We start from the raw sequence: 18,374 nt of genomic DNA, 5'->3' as shown, positions 1-18,374 counted from the left end.
CTGCAAGGAAATATCTCTACAGTGAAACAGCTCATAAGAGAAGTCACTGTGCATTAAGCATTGCATTTATTTGCAAATAAATGAATGCTATAAATGCATGCTTTAAAACAGTATCTCCTGTTTTTCTCAGTGGAAACCAACTAAGCCAAATAATTACTCTATTAAAAATGACATATAATCCAGTAATTATTTGGGGTTTTATTATAGGTTGATGGTTTTTTGTTTTAATTAGGCTTAGAAATATTTTTGGAAAACGTTATTGTATTTTTAAGTATATCATCCTGTCATTTTTCTTATCTGCTCTTAAGGGCACAGCTTTGAATGATTCAGCTTGTGGGAAAATTTGATTTGAAACTGAGCTATCCAATGTAGATTATGTAGATGATAAAATTCTGTTAGAAGAGGAAAAACCCGCCTATTGCAAACAGTGCTGTGACTTTGGAAACATCATAGAAATGGCATTAATTGACAACATGATTCATGGAGGAACATTGCTGTGATTTATTGAAACAAGGCATGCCCCTTTGCCAGCGAACCAGAGACAAAGGAGAGATTATTTAGGTGAGCTGTACGTGGTCCCCATTAATCAGGAAGACCTTAGTCTGTTTAGAAAAAAAAAAAGCAAGCTTCTTTCAGGCTCTTTTGTTAGTTTTCTAAAGGGTTTTTTTCTTCCTTTCTGCCAACTTATCTGCCCTCCCTGAGGATCACCAAGCAATCCATATTCTGTGCCACGTGTGAGCCTGTGCTCTGTGGGCACTATACAGCCATGGAAATTCCAAGTGTCTGCATGGACAGGAGTTCAGCTAGCTTAAAAAAAGCCAGTAAATGGGCTCTCAAAAATGAACAACTAACGACCAAGGAAGATTTTTATTTTTTTTTTAATTGCTTTTTCTGATAGACAAACCAGATACTCCTAAAGAGGTTCAGGTTAGATACAGAACTCCATACCTAAACACTCAGAAATCAGTTCTGTGAATGTGCTTGTAGTAGCTGTTCACATGTTCTCCCACAAGGCACATTATTTCTGTTCTGCTATAAAAGCCAGAAAAGGGAATTATTGTTGTTTCTTTAATGAGGATGTCCAAGAATTTCTTCTAAAATGCTTCATCTTGTTCTCGTACTGGGCTTGCAGAGTTTTGTCCATCTGGCAAAGGTAGACATCTGGAACATGCTAGAGCCAAGGATTTGAAAAGATTTATTGTTTATGAGAACAGATACTCCCAAAGAAATGCAACTTTATCTTTTCCACGAGACAAAGAAAGGAAGCAGCTTAAAGCATTTGGCATTGTCAGTTATTGAAACCTTTAATTTTGTGTCTTGCGTTTCAGTGATCTGTTTTCTATATTTTTCTTTTTAATATGTGATTCCCTTTTAAGCTGGAACTGGAGAAACAGAAGATACAGGAGGAGCAGGAAAATGCGCCTGAATTTGTCAAAGTCAAGGGCAACTTGAGGAGGACGGTCCAGGAAGCAACAGAAGCACCGGACTCCTAGAGCCAGCACCTGCTAAGACTTCCAGCTTTCCTGCGGAGAGAGGCTTTTGCAAGTTGTCTCACATTTGCTCCTCAAGAGGGAAAATAAGAGCATCCAGCTGACACTTACTGAAGATGAGATTTTTAATTCCTGGGACGTGTGGATTAAAAAGACAGTATCGTAAACAGATCGACTTGCCAAATATAGTCCTGAGATCAATGGATAAGGAGTGTCTTTGTCAGTTCAGTGTCATGGACCAGGCTGACGTGCTTACTCAGAGATTTTAACCAGGGATACTAGAGAATCTCCTTCAGTGTTGCACTGCTTTAACTCTTGTGATCCTAGTTGAGTGGAGATACACAGATTATATTTTGCTTTAAAACAGAACAAAAATCCTCCTGTGATATCTTATGAAGCTTTGCTGTGCAGGTAGATTTCCTCCATCTAGACCTACAGCCTGTGCATATCTCAGAATAATTTGTGTTTAGTTGGAATTTTTATCAAAACTAGGAAGATACAAGGTATGTTGATCACTGCTGCCCATCCCCACTAGGATAGGCAGGTATGGGCAAGATGGAAATGCTTAAAATTCACCAGCAGTGAAAAGTTAAGCAGCCTTAAAGCTCATTTGCCGTTTGGCATGTAGAATTTGGGCTATGAAAGAGCAGAAATCTGATGATCCTTTCACCAGGGAGACTCCAGAAGCTGATGTATCTCTGTCTTATAACTTACGCTGTTGTGAACAGGCCTGTGCAGTGCTACCTGTGAATTTACCTCTCAAAGCAAAATGATCTGTCTTCTACTTTCTGTGTTTTGAAGTCCTGCTTACTTTGGTGTTGTGGCCTTTCTCCTCCAAGGACATGCTGAACTGCGTACAGTGTTAACACATTACTTGGGAGTGTTTAAACTCATTTGCTGGAACTGAAATCAGGAATCCTATCTGCCATCAGTTCCTGATGTTTGCTTGCAGGAACGTGTTGCAGTTTCTGCAGTAGAGCAGTGTCTAAGCCGGAACAAACTGATCATTGGAATATACTGAAATGGAATTTTTTTTCCCCAAAGTGAGGCATAAAATGAAATTCATTTTATCCCATCTTTCCTTCAGCCTCAGGAAGGATGGCAAATGTGTTACCACTGAGTCTTCAGGTCCAATTCTGTCATCTTCTGCCTTTCCACAAGTTGCCCCTGTGACTTACCATTAAATAAAATATTACTCAGCTTGCACAGGGATGACAGAACCTGAACCTTCATGCTTATGACTACTAGTTATCCAGGAAAGCCTGGGAGGAGGAGTGGGGAACAGATTGCCCATGTAGGATTACAGAATTGGATTCTTACCTGGTGTGATTGGGTGCAGATATCTGGGGAGAAATCCTCATCTTTCTTGTTCTGCACAGTCCTAGCTTTCACTGAAGCTGTGTTCATCCATATCAGCTGAGGATCTAATCCCTAGCCTTTGCCTTAGGATGCTAAACACAATAATTTCTACTTTGTAATTACATTGGACATAACTGTTTGAAAACACTTTTTTATTAATATCAACAGTGGTGTGTTTGTATTGTAAAGATGGTAGGGGAGGGTTTGTTGGTTTGTTTTCTGAGTTGCTTTTCCTGTAAGTATTGGACATTTTAAATACAGTTTCAGCCTAACACTTAGGAGAAAATGCTCACAATTAGAAATGTTTCCTAGATACAGACTTTAATTTGTCAAGATACAGGCATTTTTTTATGATGACATAATCAGATTGAGAGTAAATTGAATTGTGATAAGCGTATTGCCATTGATTTAGACTTGCAGTGTGACTCACATCTAGAAGATTAAATGTGAAGATTGTCTAACAGACTGTTAGACAATGGACATACAAAAGACAAAGGCCAAACATAGGACTCTTTCATGTATTTTCTCAACAAAGGAGCACCCTGAATGCTGCAGGTTCTTCACTCTCTCCTTCCCTTCTCCTGGCAGGAGAGGATCTTCTTTTCTGGCAGTACGTTATTCAAACACTTGCACTGATTGACTTTGTTTCATGTTGTTGAGACAGCACTATATAGGAGCCTTCCACACCACACTCATGCTTTGTCTTAGCCACTCTCAGCCTATCAAACATCAGCCTCTTGCTTTCAACTCCATGTTAACCTTCTGCTCAGTATGGAAAAGCCTAGAAGTCAGTGAGGAAATCCTCCTCTGGCTTGAGCAGACCATTCCTTGTCAGCCATTTCCCCTTGCTGAACATGGCACTCCTACCACACGTGCACAGTGAAATGAAGTCGGTGGCACTGGGGTCGGTGTGGGACAGGGATCTTTTTTTAGCTTCAGTGGGTGTGTTGGATTGGGCCCCTCAAGGCTGAGGGCATTCTGCTTTCTCCCCCAGCTAGCTTGAGATTCAGGGTAGAGTTTCTCTTTCTGAAACACAGGAGGCCAGAAAACTCCCTTGTACATACAGCATGAAGTTGTTTTTTTTTGGTTTTCAGTGGAATTAATTCTCCGTGTGAACAGAACATCAACGTGTGTGTTTAAACATCTTTGAATCCTGCTAACCCTTTAGTCTAGGAACCCCAGCCACTTCCATGTCATTTTGACAGGCAGAAGCTTGTCTTTAAAGTCAGGATTGGACAACCCTTAAATGGGGGGCCAGCTAGTCACACCACAAGTGTCCTGTGCGGCTACTCAAGTAAGAAACTGCTTGCCAGCGAGCGTAAGCAATTCCTGCTCTGCCCTTTAGCTATGTGGGTTTTTGAAGCAATCCAACAAATACTTCAGTGATTTGAAAATTGCTCACTTACCACTTTGTACTTTTTTAAAACTCTTGCTTTTGATAGTATAGTAGTAGATTTTTTAGCATTTTTGTGGCTTTAACCTTCTGTTAATATCTGCACTTGTTTGAGTGTACATATATAAATATATATAAATATAAAAAGGGAGCCTTAATGGATTTGTTTTCATAATTTAATATTTTTTGTATTTGCTCTTGTAAAATTGTTTTTAACTAAAGGTATTATGAGAATGAGGGTGGAATACTTAGAACCAAAGTTATGCTTAATAAAATCTACTACATGCTTGGTGTATGTGGTGGTGTCTGTCATATCCTGCTAAAAGCAAAGTGTTGGGGTATGTGCTGAGACATCTGGGTTATTTAAAATTCTGCAGTGCAGGGGGAAGTATCAAGAACATGATGACTCTTGGTTCCTTGAAAATGGATCCTTGTTCGTATATGCAAAATTATTGGCAAATTAATTGGCAGGAAGAGCTGGTTGTGTCTCTCAGCAGTATTATATTTTGAATATTTTTATGCAGACAGTTTTTAACAGGACTGTGTAGGGACTGTTCAGTAGCACAAGGTGAGGCGGAGCATGAGGGAAAACTTCAGATGAGAGTCAAATAATTGTGGAAATCATTCCCTATCCTTAGAATTGTTAGCATTGCAAAACTCCATTCCAAAAGGCAGTGAGAAGAGAGCAATGAGCCTGGTCCTGGTTTCAAGTCCTACAAAGGTTCTTTTAATTTAGCCAACGCTCAAACCTGTGGTTGTAGTAGGAAGGACTTGGGCATGTGAAAGAAAGTGCAGGCACAAATGATTTGCTGGGTTAGGGTCAGATTGCTCAGTGCCATTGTTAAGAGCAAAATCCTGTGTCAGCAGCAGACATGGAAGGTAGCAGGGGTAGGAACAGGGCTGGAAGAAATGTGGGTCATCAGATCTCCACAAAGATCCTCACTCATACTGGACAGCCCTGGTCAGCCAGGGACAGGTGGCAGTGGAGGGGGAGCTGGAGAGGAGCACAGGATGAAACAAAGTGGGAAGAGAAGAGCAATGAATTGAGAACAGATGTCAGGAAATGCTTTTTCCTTCAGAAACTGCTCAGCATGTGGAATGGGTCCTGGCAGTACTGCTGATGCAATGATGCTGGACCCACTCCAAGGAGCTGTCAAATATGGGGGAGGTAGGAAAAAACAGGGTTAATAAGGGGTGAGTTTCTATGACCTGTTGGAGATACTGCCCTGTACTCTTCTACCTCAAGTGCATCCAAATGTGTTTTGAATTATCCTTTGATATTCACTCCAGCTCCAGAAAGAGAACAGTGAGGCATGTGATCTGCTTTTGTAGCGTGTCCAGCGGAAAAGATGATGCTCCTTTTGTGTGCTTTTTTGCATTGCATTGAGCTAATAGGTTTTGTCATGTGGCTTTGCGAGTCCTGGTCTACTGGAGGCTCTGCCTATGCTCCTGTGGCCATATGCAGATGGGCTGTGTCGTGCCATAGCTATGTGGAAAGAAGGACCTTGAGGTCCTTAGGTGCTGTTACAGGGTCAATGGGTAGTGTTAGTAATCTAAAATGGCTGATGGCACATGTGGTGACCAGTTGCACTTAAGAAAATAACTGAAGACTGAAGAGCTTCCGTGGTGCAGTTTCCATAGGGTCAGAACTGACGTCTCTAGGGTGAAGAACAGAAGGGCAAGTTGGGTTCTCGAGTCACGGCAATAAGAAGAGCACAGACTGAATGAGACCTGGAGGAGTGGAAATACAAGATATCCTCGCCCTCCCCCTGCCACTTTAAACTGTTTGTGTTCTACTTGGAATATTTCATCTATGAGATTAAAGGTTTGTTGTGCTCTTGTCAATAGTAAGGATGGATATTTTTGATGGAGGTGGCAGAAACCATGGCCAGAGGAAGTATCTGGTGGTGGTGACAGAGCACAGACATCCTGACTGCCACCCCAGTGCTTGTGTTCCACAGCCTGTGTTTTGGCACTGCTTCAGACCAAGGTAAGGCCTGCACTGGGTCCATCCCACTGCCTGTGGTGCCTCTCTGAGGTTAGTGGGGGCTACTCCTGTTCTTTGGTTACCCAGGGGTCCATTTTGCTGAACCTCAGGTATGTGCATTTGAGCTAATCATCTGCTTTAATTTATATCGGAGCAGCCCCGTGGAGCTGGAGCCCACACTCCCTGACTCAAGAGGGAACACTGTCCACATTGCAAGGATTCTGAAGCTGGGCAATTTGAATGCCACCTCAAAAACACCTGCTCATTTTCATGGAGTTTTGCTCCCTGGGATAGTTGAGGCACCTGGATACTTTTAGTAAATTTGGACCTTTATCTCTCTGTAGCTCCTTGGCTGATAGAGAGCTCGTCTCTCCACTGTGCTCACGGGCTCTGGTGCTTGGTGCCATGGAGTCCTCAGCCCTGGTGCTTGTTGGGGACATGTGGCCTCTGCAGGGGGCTGGGGAGAAGGGACCTGCCCCAGGCCAAACACTGGCCAGTGGGAGGGGAGGTGGCATCTCCACAGTGGTGTGAGGGAAGGAGGAGATGCAAAGCACCTGAGAGAGGGCTCCAGGAGCCAGAATCACCCACTACAGCTGTAGTATTTAATTATCTGAGTAATCACTTTTAGAATTGACTTCTATTATGCACCCAAGCCCAATCTCTCCGGGTGGATGGCATGAGCAATTTAACACAGATTGAGGCTGGCACCCGGAAACTTCAGCCTGATTAGGCGGGAAGGAGAAACGTGCTGCTTTCCTCTTCTTCAGCTATTGGGAAAAAAACTTTCATAATGAAATTGAAATGCCAAGTCTGCTTCATTGTGCTCAAAAATTAAAGATGCCCAGCAAGCCTGAACCCCTTCGCTTGAGGGATGCATCACTCCTTATAGAAAGGCAAAGGGAGCTGAATCCCACCTACTCTGGAGTCAGCCCATGGGAAATGGTCTCACTGAAGGAGGGGTTGTGTCCAACAGATTATCTGTCCTTCAACTGTTCCTTTTGTAAATAAAGCCTAAAAGATTCTCTGATGAAAAGCTGACCAGGAATTTGCTTTCATCAATAACAACAGGAAAAGACAGAGACCCTTTAAACTTGCGCTGTCAAACCTGGAAAGCCCTTCATCACTGTGATCATGGACCATAAGGGGTGATTTTTCCTAAGGTTCAGTTTCAGCACTTGTCTTCATCCAGCTTTGTTCTGGTGCCAATCGTTCAGGTGAATTCTCCTCCGTACAAATTCAGAGAACCCACCTTCACTAGCTGAGCTCAGCAACAAAGTGGCCTTTGGGAATTTGCCAAGCACGGTGGGCTCCACACCTCACAACCTGTGGTTTGTTACGGAAATTTTCCTGTCACTTCTAATACAAATTGAATTAACTTTAAATACCAAGGAGTAAATTCTCTTCAAACACAGGTCTTGCAATTTTTATTGTTTCCTTGATGCAAGGGAGTTGCTTCTGGTTTATACCAAGAAATCTATTCCCTGCTTATTAGGAAATTGTGACGCTGATAACCAGACTAGAGGTGAACTGCAAGCTACCTACAGGCCCCTCTGAGGGTAGACCCACTCAGTCCTGATGCTGGAAAGCAGGGATTGCTGTCTGGGGAGGAAAAAGGAGGAACAGACAGTGGGAAGGCAAGTGCCTGACTGATGAACATTTCCACCTCGTACCCAAGGTTAACAACAACTCTGGGGATGATGCACTCAGCCTGAATCTGTGTTCACATCTAGTGTACCGTGTGCCTTCTTTTTCCCCCTGAAGCTTCATTGTGCTTTTGATTCCTTTTCTATTGTTTCCTTTCACCCCAAGCTCTTCCTGCCTATTCAGGCCTCCCTGCCCTTGGATTATTTCCCAGGGCTGGTCTGTAATGAAAGGCATTTAATTAGCGAGGAATCCTTGGGATGGATCCTAAAATTTTTGTTTGAGGCTGACGACTGCAGAGTGAAGGGAAAGCCAGCCTGAGCCCTTGGCCTGTGGGGAGTGGATATGAGAAATACTGGGTATGCAGGGGGAAGGAGCAGATGGGAATAAAAATTCAGAGTCGATGTCTGACAGAGCATAAATGAGCAACTAGCATGGACATCTCAAAGTTTTTATCTCAGAGCCTTAATTAAACAGAAGGTTCATGATGAGAAAAGCCCTATAAGGGTGAAAAGGAGGATGGCAAAAGATTGTTATGTGATTCTTCCTCTCCTGCCTCTGCCCTTGGGAGACCTTACCTGGAGTGCTGCATCTGGGGTCCCCAGCACAAAAAAAACATGGACCTGTTGGAACGGGTGCAGAGGAGGCCACAGGGATGATCGGAGGCTGGAACATCTCTCCTATGAAGACAGGCTGAGAGAATTGGAAAAAGAGAAGGCTCCAGAGAAACCTCATTGTGACCTTCCAGTACTTAAAGGGGGGTTATAAAAACGAGGGAGAGTGACTTTTTACATAGGCAGATTATCATAGGACAAGGGGGAATGGTAAATTAAAGATGAGAGATACAGTTTAGATGTTAGGAAGAAGTTTATCCAGAGGGTGTCAAGGCATCAGAACAGGTTGCACAGAAAAGTTGTGGATGCCCCATTCCTGGAAGAGTTCAAGGCCAGGTTGGATGGGGCCCTGAGCAACTTGTTTTAGTGGGAGGTGTCCCTGCCCATGGCAGGGGTCTGGAACGAGATGATCGTTAAGTTCCCTTCCCACCCAGACCATTCTGATTAGCAAGGAGCCTAAAATACTTAGAAGCAATCCCTGGGTGAAGTCAAATTGTTCTGCTTAAAGCCACAAAAAGCCTCTTTGAAGGATTTGCCGCCCAGGTATTTGCCTCCCTTCCCCAGCCCGCAGCGAGGGGGGGTGCCAGGGGCGGGTGGGACGCGATGGTCCCCAGGGGCCCAAGATGTCACAGGGATGGTCCCCCAGCCCCGCGCTGAACTCCCACCTGCTGCTGCCCTCTCCTGGGCAAAGCGGAGCGGAGCGGGATGGACGGGTTACTTTTCCTCCCCCCTCCAAATGTTTTCTCCAAAAGCACCGCAGCGCTGAGCTCTCGAGACCGGCTGTGTTGTAAACTGGTGCTTTCCTGGGGAAATGCATTAATATTTCGTGATTTTTGTTATGCAAATGTCATTAGCACTTCCGCTGCGCTGAGTCGTCGCTGAGACATCGTGTTAAAAAGCATTGAGTGTGTTTCAAGATCCTAGTAATTCAAGCTGGATTCACAAAGGAATGTTTGGTGTCTCTTGTGTTAAAACGCTCAGTCTGGTTTACCATGGAGGGGTTGTGATAGCTGTTGTGGAGTCACCGGAGCTGTTTTGCACCGGCAGAGATCCAAGGTGTTCTCAGGATGATTCGGAGGTGTGATGAGCCCGAATGTGCTAGGGCTGTGTATGGGACAGCCTTCTCCAGTAGCCTGTCCTTTACCTTACATGGCTACAACCACTGATGTTTTACTCTGGGGTCGCTGCAGAGGATTTACCTCCCGCTGCAATTCCAGCAGTGAGCACATCTCTGTGCTGTCTCCCCTCTGCCCCTTTCAACTGCTTTCACCACCAGCAGTGGTGTTCAACCTGCTGCCACCCTGGAGGGCACTGATGTGCCGTTTGTGGCCTGGCAGCCCTTCTTGGCATGAGAGGGACCCCAGCTAGCCCCTCACTCTGCCCCGGGGAAGGGGAACAATGGAACACCATCTGCAGGTGGGGAGAATCCTCCATTCCCACATATCCCACTCATACATCTGCGTTTTCCATCCTGGTTTCCAGATCTACAACTTCTACCTCCTTTTACCCATTCAAACTCCCTCCTTTGCTTTCTAAAAATGTCCCCCTTCTCCATCCTCGGCTCCATCCTCTCGGCTGACAGCAGACTCCTCCTGTTGCTATAACAACGAGCAGCAGCCCAGCCAAATTGGCCAGACCCTGCCACATTTCCCTGCCTGCATCCAAATCATCTCCCTATGTGTGAACACACTCTCTTCTTCCTCAAGTCTTTGCCATCTGCCTGCAAGGGGGAGATTGCTCTGTCTGGGGGGCAGCTGGCACTCTGCAAACCCCACATGCCTCTTTTCCCCTCTGTGCATGCTTTGCAGCCCTCCAGCTGGGTCTACACATGTGACATGGACCAAGTCAGCTGCCCCACACACCCTCCAAGCCAAAACACCACTATTGTGGCCTGCAAACTCTGTGCAGACTAAGTTACGAATGCATGAAAATGGGAAAGATTGCTTAAAATATGGTGGAAAAGAGGTGTCCAGGGCTGTATCCTGACCAGGGCTCTGGTCTGAAAGCTGGAAGGTGTGTCTAGCACAAAATTGCAGGGAAATAAAATAATTCTAAAACAGAGTCACTGGGTATCCCTGCCCTGTGGCCTGAGCCTCAAGTCCAGCCCAGGGAGTATCTGTAGTATTGGTAAATCCCCTCTGTTACTGCAAGCTGCATGTGGGTGCTGTGGGCAGAGCTTGCTGGCCCTGCAGAAAGCAGGGGAACAAGCTCTGCCACCCTTTAGCTTGTGCGGGCTCTGCTAGCAGACAGTTGTGGTGGCTTTTCCACCCTGTCATGAGCTCCAGTTAAAAACTTTGTTCTCCAAGCCTTTCTGAGGGCTGGCAGCAGCAGACTGGAAGATGCAGGTGGGAAAGAGTGAGTTCCTCTCTGGCAGAGAAAGTGTGGCACCAGGCTCCTTGTCTCGAGCTGCATCTCTGCTACCCCTTCCTTGGGCAAACTGCTGTCCCCAGGGCTCATCACAGGGGCTTCTGGTCACTGGGCTGAAAAACACCTGGGACAGCCTCCTGGGCTAATGCCAGATGGGATGGGCATCAGGAATTGTACTTTGAATCCTCACTACTCACTGAGCCTCTCACTATAAGAAGGACATTGAGGTACTGGAGAGCGTCCAGAGAAGGGCAATGGAGCTGGGGAAAGTTCTGAAGCACAGGCCCCGTGAGAGGGAGCTGAGAGGGCTCAGCCTGGAGAAAAGGAGGCTCAGGGGAGACCTTCTTGCTCTCTACAACTCCCTGACAGGAGGGTGTAGCCAGGTGGGGGTCAGTCCCTTCTACCAGGTATAAAACAAGAGGAAATGACCTCAAGTTGCACCAGGGGAGGTTTAGATTAGATATTAGGGAAAAATTGTTCACTAGAAGGGTTGCCCAACATTGGAACAGGATGCCCAGAGAAGAGCTGGAGTCACCATCCCTGGAGATATTTAAAGGCCATGTAGATGTGACACTTGGGGGTATGATTTAGTGGTGGGCTTGGCAGTACTGGGTTAATGGTTGGACTCAATGATCTGTTTTCCAGCCTGAATGATTCTGTGTCCTCTGCCATCTCATCACCTCAGGATATCAAAGCGCTGCACCTGATCCTTTACCTGTAGCATTTCCCATGCCGGGTTGTAGGTCAGGGGATTTCACAAAGTAAATATTAAATTGTGTAGCTTCCCTTAGTAAGTGGGCTGGCAGGCTGTGGAGCTGCTCTCCTCCAGTGCTGTTTGTTTGACAAGCAAGGTATGTGGCCAAGGAGATCTGCTGAGAGTTCGTTCCCTAAAAGTACCTTTGTGCTTGTTTTTTAATTTTCCAGCCCCTTGGCATTTTTATCTCATCCTCACTAACTGAAATGAAATCACTTCAAAACCAGAAAATTGAAAAGTGCTCCAGAATACGTATGGCAATTTCTGCTCCTTGTAGCAATAAACTGATCTTGGCTGCAGCTGGAACTACATATCAGCTACAGATAATTTTGGTATTTTTTGTGGCCTCAACCACAATATAAATTTACTTTATATATGGAGCTTTGAGTTATAGAGCTATTCTTTCAGTTCTTCTCAGATTTCTGGTTTCAAGAGCTTCTTTGTTCCAAACCTACTAATTTTCTCTTTTTTAAAAAAAAAATTGACTTTTGGGTGTAAAATTCTTTTGGCTCAGTGTACAGATGGACTTTTCACACATCCTAATTTTAATAACTGGGAAGAGGCTTAGGACAAATTTGAGCTACTACTGCCACTCTTCCGTCAGGAGGAAACATATGTTCTTCCTTTGACCACAGGGGACGGTGCTCCTTTGTGCTGAGTTTTCCAGGCTCCAAGGAAGCAGTGAGACTGTCTTTAATGAAGCTGGTAAATGTTATGGGTTCTCTTTCTAAAGAGAGGTTTGCTCCCATAAGTGGATACCCTCAGTTGTCCTTTTTTTGTTGCAGGCTCAGAGGTGCACTCTGTGCCTCTAAGCAGGCTCAGCTGAAATCCACAGCAGGTCCAGGCTGTGCCATCCTGACAGCAGCAGGCAGGCTCAGATGTTCTTGTCCTCACCTTGGTTGATCAACCAACCTGCTGCTTCCTACTTAAATCTGCACGTCCAGTGGTACTGGCCTTCCTTCCCCAGTGGGATGCCCCAGAGGCAGGGGCAAGAGCGCAAGTACTGATATGATTTGCTGTGCAGAAGACATGCCTTCACCCAAGCTGACTTATCCAGCGAAACGGAATAAATCCCAGCAGCAGATCACCTTGACACCAGTGATCCTGCATCACCTATTTTCTCTAGGGAAAGCACTGTTCTGTCACTGAGCCCATCCAAATAGGTGTGTATGATGGATCCTGGCTTTCCACCTTCCATTTCAAGGGCATTTTAACCCTGCCAGCCTACATTAAGTTGTGGCTTTCTGAGGCTGTGTCTATTTTCCGTTCCCAGTTTTTAAGTCATCCTGACATGTAGGGTTGTTAATAGGAGTGTGAGAAGGGGTTAAGACTCAGTAGTTTGTATTGCTTCAAAGCAATGCTTCTGAAAAGCTGTTTTACAAGCCCTTGTGAACTAGTATAAGTCAAAGAAGTTCTCTCAAATTTGTTTGTTCTCACCTTGAGTTGGATTTGTGCAGCCAAGCATTCAGGAAAAGATAATGGCTTTTTTTTTTTTTTTTTTTTATCAGCAGTTATTTTAATTCCTAAAGATTTTAGCACTATCTACTGCATTTCATTCTGGATTCTAGGCTAAGTTTGTAATTGGATTTTGTTACCAGGGAGTTAACATTCAGCAGTGATGACATCCCTAAACTTAAGCTAATATAAAATTGAAGATATGTGGGATATCTAAGCTTCCAAATAAGACAAAACCATCTAAGAAAATACCTACATAGTTAAGTGATGGTACTCAGTGAAGGCATTTTGTATCTATTGCTCCTTCATCTTCATAAAGGCCCATATTCAGCCAGGGAAGTTTCAAAAATCACTCATTGTCTTCAAAATGTCATGATTATCTCAAATGCAGGAAGAATGGGACCAGAGGACATGCTTGATCCTTCTTCCAGCCATGACTGACTGATTATTGTGTTTCGCCCCCTTTGAGGCGAATTTTATCTCATGGAAAGAGCACTGAAGGCAGCTCAGAAATAGCTGATATTTAAGTTCAGAAATACTTGCATTACAGGCAGCATGAGTGTCAGTGTTTTTCAGGAGTTGCTGGGAGTGGTTCTGGAGATGTTTGCAGATGGTGTTCCACACACACATAGCTCCAGCAACGCTCTCCATTGTGTTTAAACGTGGCTCGAGCCCACAGCAGTACAAGCAGAGCTCCTGCAGTGTGAGGTTTTGTGTGTGTGCCAGGGGAAAACTGCCTCAGGATAATTCATTAAGAAAAACAAAGTAAAGGCTGCTCTTTAGATCATCTCATATACGTAGTTTGTTCTTTTCCTTTGTGCTAAAAAAAATGCTTTAAAGCGTGGCATTGTGTCATGAATGGCAGTTTCTTCTGTTAAAAATTTAGTGTTCTTTTTTATGTGTTTTAACATTCTTATGTTGAGGAAACATAAGCCTCGTTCAAAGTTATTAGTACTCCTGAAAATCTACAAATGTCACATTCCCTGATGTCCATTGTTTTCATCACATATTGTGAGCACAGATAACATTGTGACCCGTGTATTTTATTACTTTTAGATCTTAGCTTTCAACACAGTTCTTTGTGTAGTTTTATTTTCTCTCACTTAGGTGTGTTCAGACTTGTTACATCCCTCTCCTCAAATATTTTCTCTGTTGGTTACCTGGAGCATCGATCACTGTGAGTGCAAAGATGCACAGGTCATCTCCAAATCGCACATGTAGGCTCCTATGTCATCCCTTATTGCTCTTTCATGGAATCAGTGGAGAAAGGAAGCCTGATCCTGTGTCCTGAATGGGGAACAAAGAGCCAGGAAGCTCCTGGGTTTTATTCTTGGCACACTTTCTAGCTCACTGTGCGGTCCTGGCCTCCTGCTCGAGGCTCCAATTCAGCCAACCATCGCGGCTCTTTGCTCCTGTTGAGACTCTGAACAGCCTACTGAGCTCAGTGGGAAGTCAATAGAATAAATGCTTTCATGTTTGAGTCTTAATTTTCTGGTACCAAATGCTCTGGTGTCAATATGTTGTGTATGTCATCTACCCAGAATGGAAAAAAATGAGGGTGCATGAAAAATGGAGGTGAGTGTAATTACATATGGGTTTCTCACTGCTATTTGTAAGCTTAAAAGGCAAAAATAAATGAGGAATAATTAAAACAAAAATGCATTGTGCGAACACAAGTCCAGAACACCAATTAACTTGACATCTTGTCTGTGGCAGTGAGAAGATAGATGACATTTTGGCTAATGAATTGTTCATATAGGTGTGGACCTGCAGAGTTAACATCTGTTCTTACATCCTTTGTTAAAACAACAGAGACTCTGATGCTGTGTGGAATGGGTGCTCCAGAGCAGCAAAAACCTGGTTACATGGAGGTCCTGTGGGACACAGGTCCCAGCTGCTCCTGGGATCCTTCCTAGACATGAGAAAAGAATATGGGTTCCTCAAGCATGAAAGCTTCAGACTTGTTCCTGCACCTGGAGCTTCTCCCTCTGACTTGCTCTTTGCCTGGACAGAAAAATGAGCTGCCCTCAGGTATGATTTAAAGCTGGTCATGGTGATTTAAGGATGGAAATCCCCTTACTTTTTAACATGATTTGTCAACCTCTAAGTGCCACTTTGAAAATATATTCCCCGCTGATTAAAATTAATGAGGGAGTCTAGAGGATGGAAAATGATGTTCAATATTCTCTGCTTTCTGAGTTTTGGAAGGTTGCCTGGGAATATTTCTAAGTTTTGGAAGCTTTCTGAGAAAAATCTGTGAAACTGAAAAGCACGAGGAGAGTTTAACTGACATGGGTTATTTCTATGCCTAGTTAATGAAAATCAGATAAATACACTTGTTCTCAAGCTGTGTTTTCTCTCTGGAAAATTAAACCATAACATGACACTGAGTGAGATGCATATCTTTCCCTCCCTGTCTTTTGGAGTGTTCAGAGAGAGGCCTTTATTGACAACCCCAATCTGTCCTGTGCACCTCATCTTAACTTATCCTATCTATGAACATGGGTTTGTAGCATAATTCAGCTTGCAAGGTACCTCTGAGTGTCTCTGTTTGTCAGGGTTAGCTTAGGGGAGATCACTCATGGCCTCATCCAGCTGAGTTTTTAGTATCTCAATGGTCCTTGTGCATCCCTTCCATCTCAGGATATTCTATAATTCCATAATCTCCAAGGGTGGAGATTTCACCACCTTGCAGAGCAGCCTGCTCTAGTGGCTGATCACATTCTTCACTCTTCAGCTGGGTACCTGTCTTGTTTTTCTGGGTTCTCCTTTCAGGCTTATTTAGGTGAGGGTAACTCTCTTTTCCCTGGCTGAGAAGCTATGCTGCCTGAGGCTCACAGGTAATGCTGAGCTTGGGTTCAGTTCCTGGAAAGCTGGAGTAAAGGATGAGGAGGAGGAAGGTGCTGCCTTTCCACCATGTGAATGGGCAGAGCTGCTGTAATCGCGTTGCATTGATTTTGGCTCTTCAACCAGTTGGAACTCTGGTCTGTTATGACAGGAATATTGTGTTAATTACTGGAGCTACAACTTGAGCAGGACATGACAGTCAAAAACTCTTTGTAAGTAGTTCTAAAGATTTAATACATATAAAACATCTTTTGTCAGTATTATAATAATACAGATATTTAATGTATAATGTTAAATTTATGACATGACCAAAGGGTTCATCCTCTGATAGGTGACATCCTCAGCTGTACAGAGGGCTGATGGCTTGGAGCATGATGAATAGTCAAATGAGCTGCAGGGGACAACCACAGTCAGGCAAGCCATAAATTTCAGCTCTTTGTTCTCTGCTGAGGCCAACCTACAATGATTATATAAAAATATGACACAGGTGCACACTCTACCTGAAAAGGAGGGGCTGACAACACTAAGATTTCCCTGCACGGAGCCTCCGTTTTTCCTGTCAGAGGTGAACTGCAACAGACACAAACATTAGCATTTTCTGCCTCACAAGGCAACTGCTGGATGGGGAATATTCATCCAATAGTGTGGAAATAAAAAATGTTTGACAGAGGCAGAGCCTGAATGGCATGTATGAATAATCAAAGGCACCAGCCTGCATCTGGGGTTTACAAAATGCTGTAGCACACTGAAGTTTTTTTCTAAACAACCTCCTTGAAGTTTGAGTCCTTGAGCTTCCAGACTTCTCAAGGCCCAAAGGCACTATAGAAAAAAAAATGTACAAACAGAATTTTAAATAAAGCTCTCTCCAGAGAGGAAACTAAAAAAGAATAAGACTTTGCTCCTGTGAAGGAGAAAAAGAGCTGAACACACAGGTCCTTTGTTGCATTAGACCCTTGAACTTCCCTGCATGTTGCTATCATTTCCAGTGGCTTTGACTTGGGGTCGCTGACACCAGGAAAAAAAAGGCACAACTTTATCAGTCAGCTTTTTCTTGAGGGAGACTTCCAGGAACTAGAAATCCCACCTAAACTGTAACTGGTTTTTTTGTGAAGCAGCAAAACAAAGTCTGGAGGAAGGACTCCCCTGGAGTTAATCAATGGAGCAGCTCCTTCTGCCCTAGCACAGGTTGTGCTTTTAGCAGTGGGCAGGAGACCCAACCTGAGGGGCTGGTGGTCTGTCTGAGCTCATAAACTGCTGGAGAATTTGAAACATCTGTTCACTGGACACCAAAGCTCTCTTGCTTACTTATGTAAATCTCAGTCCAGATGAGAGTGGCCAAATTGCAATTTACCAGTGACCTGGGTCTTGGCTTTTAATTCCTAACGAAATTGCTTGAACGTGAGCGTGCATTTAGCAGCACCATCTAGAACATTTAACCTTGGGAAAGACCACCTGTGTCTATCTCCAGTGAGATGCAATTGATTAAGGGTCCCTGAGAATCCTCCAAGACACCTTTCCCTTTCCATTGGCTACACAAGGGATTCGGATACTTTAAGAGGATTTTTCATTAGGAGCAAATATGTAGTACCTTGTTTGATCTGGCACTTGCTGCTCATTACAGGATGGAGACTTAAAGGACAAGCTTGTGGTCAAGAGACTTCAACAGAAATGTAGCAGACATCTGAGGATAGTCCTGCACCACTGAACCCAGGTGGGACAGAGCTCTCTGCAAGAGATACTCTTGCAAACTTGCAAATTTTGAATAAGTAAAAAAAAAGTCCAAGGAGTCTATAAAGGAAAAAACTTGTCCACAACAAGAAGTAACAGGTAATCATCTGGTGCTTAAGTGAATTTTGCAGAGAAACTGGACAATTTCAGCACACTAAGACATTGAACATCCATCTAAATGTTTTGGGTTTTTTTTTTTTTTTTTTCTGAGCTTCCGACTCAGCTGATGAATGGGAAAAAAGAATAAGAAAAAATGGAGAAAAGCTGCTGCCTCAAAGTACTCTGAGTTTAAATAGCTCCTTATGCATTGCCACATAAGCATTTTGATCCCTGATAAATAAAAGAGTACATACCTTTGGGAAAAAATGTAAGGAATTGTTTTCCAAGAAAACCCTTTTAGGGATGATTTGCATGCTGGAGGGAGGAAGTAATCTCAGTTGTGCAATTCCTAAGGTATTGCAAAAATGTCTTGAGATGTACCTGTGCACTAATGACTCCCAGGACTCCAAAGCAGAGTGAAAGGAATAAGGGGTGAGCCGGAGAATGTTCCTCTGGGAAATTCATTGTCCTGTGATGAGCAAGAGGCCTCTAACCCTTGGAAAATGCCTCTAATGAACTGGAGATGTGGAAAATGTCCCCTGCATGGTAGTTCTCATGTGAGTGCTAGCAAAAAATGGGGTCATATTGCACCCACATTGTTACAGAACCACTGGTCTAATTGTTGCTGAATAGAATTTCC

At 44.0% G+C, this 18,374-nt stretch overlaps 1 protein-coding gene across 4 annotated transcripts in view; it reads left to right on the top strand.

Annotated features, from left to right (window-relative positions):
• FAM107B (family with sequence similarity 107 member B) overlaps positions 1-4,537 on the top strand; it is a 60,002-nt gene extending 55,465 nt beyond the window's left edge. For all 4 annotated transcript variants that reach the window (XM_032689087.1, XM_032689085.1, XM_032689084.1 and 1 more), the window contains one exon: positions 1,377-4,537. In XM_032689087.1, the coding sequence (XP_032544978.1) occupies positions 1,377-1,493 (117 nt within the window). In that variant the 3' untranslated portion in view covers positions 1,494-4,537. The remainder of the gene's footprint in view (positions 1-1,376) is intronic.
• The last annotated feature ends 13,837 nt before the right edge of the window (positions 4,538-18,374 follow it).

The sequence above is a fragment of the Chiroxiphia lanceolata genome, chromosome 5, assembly GCF_009829145.1.
Source record: "Chiroxiphia lanceolata isolate bChiLan1 chromosome 5, bChiLan1.pri, whole genome shotgun sequence".
NCBI classification, from domain to species: Eukaryota; Metazoa; Chordata; class Aves; order Passeriformes; family Pipridae; genus Chiroxiphia; species Chiroxiphia lanceolata.
Note: the sequence above shows the minus strand (reverse complement) of the source record. Positions and strands in the feature narration are given on the sequence as shown.